Source organism: Loxodonta africana, chromosome 5, assembly GCF_030014295.1.
Source record: "Loxodonta africana isolate mLoxAfr1 chromosome 5, mLoxAfr1.hap2, whole genome shotgun sequence".
NCBI lineage: Eukaryota > Metazoa > Chordata > Mammalia > Proboscidea > Elephantidae > Loxodonta > Loxodonta africana.
Window position 1 is genome coordinate 70,399,722 of NC_087346.1, and position 12,586 is coordinate 70,412,307.

General features: G+C 37.4%; 1 protein-coding gene across 3 annotated transcripts in view; it reads left to right on the forward strand.

The window, feature by feature from the left end:
• Positions 1-10,867, forward strand: part of LOC100654141 (placenta-specific gene 8 protein-like) — a 36,964-nt gene extending 26,097 nt beyond the window's left edge. For 2 of the 3 annotated variants that reach the window (XM_064285647.1, XM_064285648.1), the window contains exons 4-6: positions 4,480-4,530; positions 6,719-6,833; positions 10,598-10,867. In XM_064285647.1, coding sequence (XP_064141717.1) covers positions 4,480-4,530; positions 6,719-6,823 — 156 coding nt within the window. In that variant the 3' untranslated portion in view covers positions 6,824-6,833; positions 10,598-10,867. The remainder of the gene's footprint in view (positions 1-4,479; positions 4,531-6,718; positions 6,834-10,597) is intronic. The other variant, XM_003414197.3, reaches the window with a different exon arrangement.
• The last annotated feature ends 1,719 nt before the right edge of the window (positions 10,868-12,586 follow it).

Consider the following 12,586-nt stretch of genomic DNA (forward strand, 5'->3'; position numbering starts at 1 on the left):
AATAAGAATTGAAAGGGTTAACAAGACCAAAAGCTGGTTCTTTGAAAAAATTAACAAAATTGATAATACATTGGCCAGTCCAACTAAAGAAAAATAGGAAAGGAAACAAAAACCCTGAAGAAGAAACGAGATGGGCGATATCACAACAGACCCAATTGAAATTTAAAAAATCATATCAGATTACTACAAAAAGTTGTACTGTAACAAATTTGAAAAGCTAGAAGAAATTGATGAATTCCTAGAAACACACTACCTACCTAAACTAAGACAAGAAGTAGAACAACTAAATAGACTCATAACAACAAAAGAGATCGAAAAAGTAATCAAAAAAACTCCCAACAAAAAAAAAGCCCTGGCCCTGATGCCTTCACTGCAGAGCTCTACCAAACGTTCAGAGAAGAGTTAACACCACTACTACTAAAGGTATTTCAAAGCATAGAAAAGGATGGAATACTGCCTAACTCATTCTAGGAAACCAGCATATCGCTGTTACCAAAACCAGCTAAAGACAGACACTACAGAGAAAGAAAATTACAGACCTATATCCCTCATGAACATAGATTCAAAAATCCTCAACAAAATTCTAGCCAATAGAATTCAACAACATATCAAAAAAATAATTCACCATGACCAAGTGGGATTTATACTAGGTATGTAGGGATTAAAAAAAAAAAAATGGATGGCTCAACATTAGAAAAACAATTAATGTAATCCACCACATAAATAAAACAAAAGACAAGAACCACATGATTTTATCAATTGATGCAGAAAAGGCATTTGTCAAAGTTTAACACCCATTCATGATAAAAACTCTCAGCAAAATAGGAATAGAAGGAAAATTCCTCAACATAATAAAGGGCATTTATACAAAGCCAACAGACAACATCATCCTAAATGGAGAGATTCTGAAAGCATTACCCTTGAGAACAGGAACCAGACAAAGAAGCCCCTTATCACCACTCTTATTCAATATCAACATAGTGCTGGAGGTCCTAGCCAGAGCAGTTAGGCTAGATAAAGAAATAAAGGGCATCCAGATTGGTAAGGAAAAAGTAAAAGTATCTCTATTTACAGATGACATGATCTTACACACAGAAAACCCTAAAAAATCCTCAAAAAAACTACTGAAACTAATCAAAGAGTTCAGCAGAATATCAGGATACAAGATAAACATACAAAAATCAGTTGGATTCCTCTACACCAACAAAAAGGACATCAAAGAGGAAATCACCAAATCAATACCATTTACAGTAGCTCCCAAGAAGATAAAATACTTAGGAATAAATCTTACCAGAGACGTGAAAGACCTATACAAAGAAAACTACAAGCCACTATTGAAAGAAATGAAAAGAGACCCACATAAGTGGGAAAACATACCTTGCTCATGGATAGGAAGACTTAACGTTGTAAAAATGTCTATTCTACCAAAAGCCATCTACAGATACAATGCAATTCCAATCCAAATTCCAATGATATTCTTTAATGAGATGGAGAAACAAATCACCAACTTCATATGGAAAGGAAAGAGGCCCCAAATAAGTAAAGCATTGCTGAAAAAGAAGAACAAAGTGGGAGGCCTCACTTTACCTGATTTTAGAACCTATTATACCACCACAGTAGTCAAAACAGCCTGGTACTGGTACAACAACAGACACATAGACCCGATGGAACAGAACTGAGAATCCAGACATAAATCTATCCACATACGAGTAGCTGATATTTGACGAAGGCCTAAAGTCAGTTAAGTGGGCAAAAGACAACCTTTTTAAGAAATGGTGTTGGCATAACTGGATATCCATCTGCAAAAAAATGAAACAGGGCCCATACCTCACACCATGCACAAAAACTGACTCCAGATGAATCAAAGACCTAAACATAAAGTCTAAAACAATAAAGATCACAAAAGAAAAAATAGAGACAATGTTAGGAGCCCTAATACATGGCATAAACAGAATACAAAACATTACTAAAAATGCCGAAGAGAAACCAAATAACTGGGAGCTCCTAAATATCAAACACCTATGCTCATCCAAAGACTTCACCAAAAGAGTAAAAAGACTACCTACGGACTGGGAAAAAGTTTTTAGCTATGACATTTCCAATCAGCACCTGATCTCTAAAATTTGCATGATTCTGCTAAAACTCAACCACAAAAAGAAAAATAACCCAATTAAAAAATGGGCAAAGGATATGAACCGGCACTTCACTAAAGAGGACATTCAGGCTGCTAAAAGATACATAAGGAAATGCTCAAGATCATTAGCCGTTAGAGAAATGCAAATCAAAACTATAATGAGATTCCATCTCACTCCAACAAGGCTGGTATTCATCCAAAAAACACAAAATAATAAATGTTGGAGAGGTTGTGGAGAGACTGGAACATGTACACACTGCTGGTGGGAATGTAAAATGGTACAACCACTTTGGAAATCAATTCGGTGCTTCCTTAAAAAACTAGAAATAGAAGTACCATACGATCCAGCAATCCAGCTCCTTGGAAAATATCCTAGAGAGATAAGAGCCTTTACCTGAACAGCTATATGCACACACACGTTCATCGCAGCACCGTTTACGACAGCAAAAAGTTGGAAGCAACCAAGTTGCCCATCAATGGATGAATGGATAAATAAACTATGGTATTATAGTCACACAAGGGAATACTACACATCGATAAAGAACAATGTCGAATCCATGAAACATTTCATAACATGGAGAAATCTGGAAGACATTATGCTGAGTGAAATTAGTCAATTGCAAATGGATAAATATGGTATAAACCCACTAAAAATATGGTATAAGACCACTATTATAAGAACTCAAGATATAGTTAAACAGAAGAAAATATTCTTTGATGGTTATGAGAGGGGGGAGGGAGGGAGCGACAGGAGGGATATTCACTAATTAGATAGTAGATAAGAACTATTTTAGGTGAAGGGAAAGACAACACACAATACAGGAGAGGTCAACACAAATGGACTAAACCAAAAGCAAAGAAGTTTCCTGAATAAACTGAACGCTTCAAAAGCTACTGTGGCAGAGGTGGGGGTTTGAGGACCATGGTTTTTCAGGGGATGTCTAAGTCGATTGGCATAATAAAATCTATTAAGAAAACATTCTGCATCCCACTTTGGAGAGTGGTGCCTGGGGTCTTAAACGCTAGCAAGCAACCATCTAAGAAGCATCAGTTGGTCTCAACTCACCTAGAGTAAGGAAGAATGAAGAACACCAAAGACACAAGATAATTATGAGCACAAGATAATTAAGAGACAGAAAAGACCACATAAACCAGAGACTACATCAGCCTAAGACGAGAAGAACTAGATGGTGCCCGGCCACAACCGATGAGTGCCCTGACAGGGAACACAACAGAGAGCCCTGAGGGAGCAGGAGAGCAATGGGATGCAGTCCCCAAATTCTCATACAAAGACCAGACTTAATGGTCAGACTGGGACTGGAGGGACCCTGGAGCCCATGGTCCCCACACCTTCTGTTAGCCCAAGACAGGAACCATTCCCAAAGCTAACTCTTCAGACAGGGATTGGACTGGAATAGGGGATGGAAAATGATACCGGTGAAGAACAGACTTCTTGGATCAAGTAGACACATAAGACCATGATGGCATCTCCTGTCTGGAGGGGAGATGAGAGGGAAGAGAGGGCCAGAAGCTATCCGAATGGACACGAGGAGAGAGAGTGGAGGGAAGAACTGTGCTGTCTCATTGGAAGGAGAACAATTAGGGATGTATGGCAAGGTGTATGTAAATTTTTGTATAAGAGACTGACCTGATTTGTAAACTTTCACTTAAAGTACAATAAAAATTAATTTAAAAAAAAATGTGACTCATGAAACCATTTCAGGGAATGCTCTAACCAAGGCTGAAAATGCTCATTAATTAAGGGAAATGTTAGGAAATGCCTGCCTCTTTACAGAAAATGTGCATTAGAGAAAGCCAGGGAATTTTGGAGATTTATGAAAGTCTCAGATCATATTTTCCTCATAAATTCTGATGATCATTCCCTCCTATTTTATGTAGGATGATGAAAAGTAAGGAATACTAAGCCAGAGGTCCCCAGGCTGCAGAAAGTTCCAGTGCCTCAAGCAGCTTGCTTGGCATGCCCAGGAGTTTTACGTTAACATCCTAGTTCCCTTGCTTGACAAGCTCCGTAGCTTTACATTAATATCCTGGTTCCCCTTTTTTGCAACTGTTGCCCACAACTAGAGGAAATTGGCAGAAACTGGTTTAGGTGCCACATTAACATTCTGGATAACCTTCAGCTCATGAAGTACCTCATGCATAGTAACATCCCCACCTCTGGGTGGAGTTTAACCACGATTTTCTGAACATGCAATACATGAAGTTATACGTAAACTCCATTGTGCCTGTGTAGTATGATTAAGACTGTTGCAGATGTAAGTTGTATGAACTTCCCGCTTGTAAACCCAATAAAAGTAACCTTTCCTCTTGCCCTCAATGAGCAGTCTCGGAGGCAGCGGCACCGACTGTTCCTTTCCTTGCACAATGAAATAAAGGTACCTTTCTAATCTCTTAAAAAAAAAATTTTAAGGGTAATCGCTTACAGGATAAAAATAGTTTCTGGAATATCTATAACTGCTTACAGGGAACAAAAGGAACCAGGAAAAATCTATTCAGCAAAAAAAAAAAAAAAAAAACAACCACTCAGAGAATACCAAACATAAAACAATTCAACTACCCCATGTGTGGGAGTAACTTAGTCTTCTCTGATGTGCTAATATGTTTTTGCTTTTTCTCTCCATGTATTTATGCTGAATCTTATGGAGTCTTATGACATAGGCAATGAACTGCCCTACCTATCTCACTTCTCTTCTCTTCTGGGGCCACAAAGGCCATGTTGGGATCCTCTTAATAGGAACTCTATCTTTGCCTGCTGTCTCCTAGGGCAGAAGCTACAACCAACAGCTCTCAGCTGGCCCAGATGCTCAGGCAGTCCTTCAGTTAACCTCCCTGTCTTCTATTTTTCAGCCTGCTCTTTCTCCTTTCTGAGCTCCAAATTTTGTTCTCACAGTTTTTCCATTCCCTCCCCCCGACAGTGTTAGGTTTAAGGTCACTTGGCTCTGTTTTTGCTTTATCTATATAATCCTGCCTGCTTCATTTTTCAAAAAAATTCCTTAAAAATGCCCGGCCCACTAAATGGTATCGTTAACTGTTTTCTAGCGCAGCTTTACTTTTTTTTCTTCTTGTCATAGTGTATACTTTTAGTTATTTCATTGGAGGACAGGAGCTAAACACATGGGGTCAAGCCATCATATTAAATTGGAAGTCCATCTACATACTTTCTGTTGTATTTTTTGTTTGTTTGTAATCAAAGCTCTAGAAGCAAGTAGTTTCTTAAATTTTATTATTTTACACAGCTTGTTAGGAGAAACAGTGGTTACCAAACTTCTCTCCTCTAGTCCCTCTTACCCAGAGCTGATTCTTTGGGTATCTCCTGCCATATCTCCAAATCACAGCCTTGTAATTGCAACTTTCTGACTTTTCAGTTTGAGACATTATCTATAGACCTCCCACTAGAGAAGATGAGAATACAGTCCTGCCCTATCCTCCTGCCCCCACCACACACACAGGCATGCTTCCCCACCCCTCTCATTCGAATATGGTTACATGTAATTTTGGTCAAACCTATATTGAGTGTTTACATTATGGTACCTATGTTTGCTCTTCAAAGTTGAGTCATATAGTAAACTATGATTGCTTTTCCCACTAGACTTTGTTCTTTCTTGTTTTTTATTTTATTTTGGTAAAAAATATAACAAAAAAATTGCAATTTTAACCATTTTTGAGGGTACAATTCAGTGACACTAATTACATTCACCATGTTGGACAGCCATCACGACTATCCATTTCCAAGATTTCCGTCATCCCAAAGAGTAACTTGTTGCCCCTTCAGCAAGAATTTCCCATTCCCCACCCATCTAGCCTCCAGTAACCACTAATAAACTTTTGTCTCTATGCATTTGCCTATTCCAGATATTTCGTATACCTGGGATCATACAGTATTTGTCTTTTTGATTCTGGTTTATTTCACTTAGCATAATGTTTTGCTAAATTTTCCTTTTCCTGGTATAAATAATTATTGGCTTTTTCATTAGTAATTTTCCATTTACTGTACTTGTAAGTCAATGCTAAATTCTTTGCCAGTTTTCTAACTCTCTTCCCAACCCATTCACTGCATCAAATATTCTACCTCTTTCATCTTCTTGATGAAATCTCTCCCTGACCCTCCTGGCCTGCTATCCTTTGAACTACCCACTTCTCATCTTGGGATCTTCCTTCACCATCATCCTGGGGATTTCACTGGCCTCGCTTCTGTGTTAGATTCCTGTTTCTTATAGCCCGTATCATCCTGTTTCTTGGTTTACTCCCTCATTTTGGTGGAGCACAGGGAGGCTATGTGGGAGAAAAGAATTTTGAAACTTTAGTTCCTGAAACTATTCTACTCTTATGCTTGACTGAGAGTTTGTTTGAATATATATTTTTCATACTATATAGGAAAATATTTTTTAAAAAGCAATAGTTATATGGAAAAATCAATTAGCATTTTCCCAAATGTAAACAACCAAACTCTGAATCCCAAGGATCAGCCCCTTCTGCTCCTCTTCAAGAGGTTTGAAAATCCACAAATCTTCAGTTCAAAATAGATGAATTTAACAGTTCTATTTCTTTTATATCTTTAAATAGGGATCCCTCTGTGATGACTGTTTGGTGACCAATTGCTGTCTTCCGTGTTCTCTTTGCCAAATAAAGAGAGACATCAGAAGAAGGATAGCCACGCGTACTTTCTAAACAGCTAATGGTGAGTCAATGCAAACGTTCCTCCCAGAATCTGTGGATTTTTAGAAATATAGTTAAGGGCTTGGTAAATTATTCATTGTTTTGGATAACAATTCAGTAATAACAATTCCTTAAGTCACCCAAAATGTTATCTTAATGTAAAGATTAATTTTTATTTCTTCTCATGAAGAAGACAGCTTTATACTTTGAAATGATATTTAGTAAATAAAGAAATAGTAAATTTTCTAGACTTCTCAGAATTCTGTTGGTCCATTGATGAAGCCCTTACAACTTGTAAAATACTAAATACTACGATAAGATACAAAAAAAAGTAGAAATCATGCCCCTTCTTGAGACAAATTTACACAGAAGATTGGCAAATAATAAAAGAGTAGAGCAAATGAAAATTATGTATTATGTAATATTTGGATTGATTGTTTGCATAAAGTATCTATCAAAGTGAGATAAGGTTAAATAGAAAAGTCCTATTAGAGAAGGTGAGCTTACAAAGAGCTGGATATAGAATTTAGAATATTTGGATATATATAGAATTTCATAATCTGAAATTCAATCGAGTCGTTTTCAACTAATTGTTCCAAGATTCTCACGATTAGCTATTGGGAGTGTAGTGAAGTGGAAATCGACAGGTTATAGGCAATTCTCTATAGAATACATCTTAAGTATGCAGGAAAAAATTATTTTTTTCCATTCTTTCCAATATCCCACTCCCTTTCTCAAGTGAGTAAGGGCTTTGCATAGGTTAAGAGCAATAACTCTTAGAAGATATGTAAATATATATATATAGCAAATAATGTACCAAATATCTAATATTAGACAAAATGCTGTGCTGTGAGGAACAGAAATAAGTAACTGGTCTCCTTGCCCTTAAAGTCTTTAACCTCAAAAAAGAGGGAATTAGACAAGTCCCTAATAAAGTGCACAGTTTGACTAATGGGTTTAGACACAATGCTGGTATGTTCAGTGGAGGAAAAGATTGCACCCTGTGAAATGCACAAGTGAAAATTCCTTCAAAGAAGTCATTTTCAACCCTAAAGAAGAAGTGCATATTAGGACTCCAACAGGAAATACCCAGAAAAATAAGTGACACTCAAATTATGATAATTCAAAGATTTAATAAAGACTACTTACAAAGACCATGGTGTTTTCAGTCACCTCATATGCATGTGAAAGCTGGATGATGAATAAGTACGATCCAAGAAGAATTGCCATCTTTGAATTGTGGGGTTGGCAAAGAATATTGAATATACCATGGACTGCCAAAAGAACGAACAAATCTGTCTTGGAAGAAGTAGTAGCAGAATGCTCCTTAGAAGCAAGAATGGTGAGACTATGTCTCACATGATTTGGACATGTTATCAGGAGGGATCAGTCCCTGGAGAAGGACATCATGCTTGGTAAAGTAGAGCGACAGTGAAAAAGAGGAAGACTGTCAGCAAGACAGGTTGACACAGTGGCTGCAACAACGGGCTCAAGCATAACAAGGATTGTGAGGATGGTGCAGGACCAAGCCTGTAAGTAAGGGAGAAACATGGATAGAGCTATACCCCAGAAAAATTAACCCAATAATGGTACATAGCACAGACTCCATAGGGTGAGGCCAGAAGCAAAGATGTGGAGTTAGATTGCCACAGGAATTCTTATTTAAATAAATACATGAAGCAATATGCATAGAATATCTTCCTACACTTACATGAGCCCTGCCATCTGATCTTTTTTTTTTTTTAAACCTCAGGGAAATTATCTCACTAAATCTGTTAACATATATGATGTAAAATGTCCTGACTTCTCAAATCAACTTGGGTCCTACACTGTTGTTGTTGTAGTGATTGTTAGGTGCCATCAAGTTGGTTCTGAAACACAGTAACCCTATGTACAACAGAAGGAAACACTGCCCGGTCCTGCACCATCCTCGCAATCCTTGTTATGCTTGAGCTCATTGTTGCAGCCAATGTGTCTATCCATCTCATTGTGGGTCTTCCTCTTTTTCGTTGATTCTCTCCTTTACCAAGCATGATGTCCTTCTTCAAGGACTGATCCCTCCTGATAACATGTCCAAAGTATGTGAGACGTACGTAGTCTTGCCAACCTTGCTGCTAAGGAGCATTCTGACTGTACTTCTCCCAATACAGATTTCTTCGTTCTTTTAGCAGTCCATGCTATGTTCAATACTCTTTGCCAACACCACAATTCAAAGGTGGCATTTCTTCTCGAATCTTCCTTATTCATTGTCCAGCTCTTGCATGCATATGAGGTGATTGAAAACACAGTGGCTTAAGTCAGGCACACCTTAGTCTTCAAAGTGATATCTTTTTTTTTTTTTTTTAACACTCTGAAGAGATCTTTTGCAGCAGATTTGCCCAATGCAATGTGTCCTTAGATTTGCCTGCTTCTTTCATGGGTGTTGACTGTGAATCCAGATAAAATGAAATCCTTGACAACTTCAATCTTTTGTCCGTTTATCATGGTGCTGTTCATTGGTCCAGTTGTGAGGATTTTTGTTTTCTTTATGTAATCCATACTGAAGGCTGTGGTCTTTGATCTTCATCAGTAAGTGCTTCAAGTCCTCTTTGCTTTCAGCAAGCAAGACTGTGTCATCTGCATATCACAGGTTGTTAATGAGTCTTCTTCCAATCCTGGTGCCCGTTCTTCTTCACATAGTCCAGCTTCCTGGATTATTTGTTCAGCAAATAGATTGAATAAATATGGTGAAAGGATATAACCCTGACACACACCTTTCTTGCATTATTTACTGACAATATAACCTTACATATATAAATATCTGGAATGGCAGAAGCAAGAGACAAAGAACAAAGAATAACAACATGATTTATGTTAAAAATACATTGATACAAAGGGACACAGGAGCCATCTGAAAAAGCTCCCAGTAACCCAAACTAGGATTAAAGCAACAAAATAAAGCAGCATTGAATTGTAACCCAAAGCATGAAATAAATAGTCTTGAGTCCATACTGGCATAAATAAATGATTAAATCAATGAATGCGGAGAATAGACACATCTCTCACACAGGAAAATTTCAAATAATTTATGGACATACTGGGCCCTCAAGGAGGAGGAACATGGATCCTCACTGCTTAAGTGTGCGCTGTGCACAGTGACTTCCTTCCAAAGAGTACGGCAGGGAAATGGAGAAAAAAGAATGACTTCAATGGAGAAACCTGATACACCTACCTCAGCCAGGTGATCAGAGCTGACATCATCCACGATAACCCACATTGTTAGCATATACCTTGATAAGACGTGATGAGAATGGCACTTTACCTTTGTGGTCTTCCTCCAAAAACCTCACTAATTCCAGTCTAACCATGAGAAAAATATCAGACAAACCCAAAGTGAGGTACACGCTACAAACTGCCTCACCAGCACTCCTCAAAACTGTCAAGCGCATCAAAAACAAAGAAAGTCTGAGAAATTGTCCTAGTTTCTTAGGATGTTAGGAGACACACAACTAAATGTAATATGATATCCTGGATGGATCCTGGAACAGATAAAGAATATTCAGTAAAAACTAAAGAAATCTGTGTAAACTAAGGACTTTACTTAGTAATAATGTATCAACATTGGTTCATTAGTGTGACAAACTTACCATAGTAAGACATTAGGGGAGACTGGGAGCAGGGTATATGAGAACTCTGTGCTATCTTTGCAACTGTTCTGTAACTCTAAAATGATTCTAAAATTAAGTTTATAAAATATAAAGTGTATGTTGATAAAATTCATACCTATGTTTTGTGTATCCCTAACAGGCAGAAAGCTCTTACTGAAGCAACTAAAATCAGCAGACACCTCTTCAACTTCTCCGCCTTTTGCAACTGAAATATGATGAACGAGTTTCATCACAACTAATGGAAGAAAAAAATCGCATTTTTTACTTATCTTATTTGAATGCTGCCCCTTATTTGTGCTAAATGGTCCACCTTAGTTTTCCCTCACTTTCATGCTATCAAATTTTCTGGCTTATAGCTTTTGAAGATTACATTTGCAATATAAACCAAATTAAAGATTTTTTAACAAGATTCTTTGTGCTTCTTTACTCTTATTAAATGGCCTTGTGTCATTAACTAACTTCAAGGATCAGTCTCAAAATCTCATAATTTGATTTTGCAGCTGGAGATCTTGGTTCTTAAGCAACTATCTTGTTTTCATTTAAGAACATTAAGGAAAAAAAAGTCTACAGGTGACTGTTTCAGGACAATTATGGGACATTTAGTCAACACATTTGCTCCTGCTCATGTCTATAATTATTGTTAATGCTGAGAAAACAAGACTTTATGCAAATGACACACTATGCCCTGCTTCCAAACTGCAAGACTGAGAGTTTGTTGGGTTGTTATTTTCTTTTCCTCTTGAATATGAGGAATCAGAGCAAGTAAAAATTCAATTATCAAATTCAATTTGGCTCAATTTGGGTTACATATCGAAGGATAAATGCATGATGTAACACATTTTTTTCCACATTTCTTATCCTATGTGACTGATCTGCAACATTCTACATTGATGAAACTCTCCCCCAATTCCCCTTAGTTGTCCTCCTACACTTTCAAGTCCATTTCGTTTATTGACGGCAAATAATCCACCTTATAGGTTGTCCTAGTTTCCTAGGGTTGCCATAACCAAATTCCACAAAGTGGGTTGCTTGAAAGGACAGAACTTCATTTTTTCTCAGTTCAGCTTTTGCATGCCTATGAGGCAATAAAAACACAATGGTTTGAGTCAGATGCACCTCAGTACTCAAGGTGACATCTTTTCTTTTTAACGCTTTAAAGAGATCTTTTGCAGCAGATTTGCCCAATGCAATGAGTCTTTTGAATTCTTGACTGCTGCTTCCATGGGAGTTGATTGTGGATCCAACTAAAATGAAAGCCTTGATGACAATTTCAATCTTTTCTCTGTTTATTATGATGTTCCTTGTTCAGTTAAAAGGATATCTGTTTGTTTTTTTTTCATGTTGAGCTATAATCCATAGTGAAGGCTGTAGTCTTTCATCTTCATCAGTAAATGCTTCAAGTCTTCTTCATTTTCAGCAAGCAAGGTTGTGTCATCTGCATATTGTAGGCTGTTAATGAGTCTTCCTCCAATTCTAATGCCTTGTTCTTCTTGTAATCCAGCTTCTCAGATTATTTGCTCAGCATACAGCTTGAATAAGTACGATGAAACAACACAATCCTGACACACTCCTTTCCTGATTTTAAACCACGCAGTATCCCCTTGTTCTATTCTAATGCCTGCCTCTTGGTCTATGTACAATCTCCACATGAACACATTTATTGTTTGGAATACCTATTCTTTGCAATGTTATTCACAATTTGATACTATTCACACAAATACCTTTGCATAGTCAATAAAACATGGGTAAATATCTTTCTGGTATTTTCTGCTTTTAGTAAGATTCATTTCACTTTAGTAATGACATCTCTCATTCCATATCCTCTTCTGAATCTGGCTTGCACTTCTGGCAGCTCCTTGTTCATATATTGATGCAACAGTTTTAGAATTATCTTCAGCAAAACTTTAGTTGCACGTGATGTTAATATTATTTGATAATTTCCACATTCTGATGGATCACCTTTCTTAGGAATGGGCACAAACATGGATCTCTTCAAGTCAATTGTGAAGGTACCTCACCTTCCAAATTTCTTGGCTTAAACAAGGGAGGGCCTTCAGCTTTGCATCCTTTTGCTAAATTTTTATTCCCCCAGTTCCTGGAGCCTTGTTTTTCACCAATTCTTTCAGGG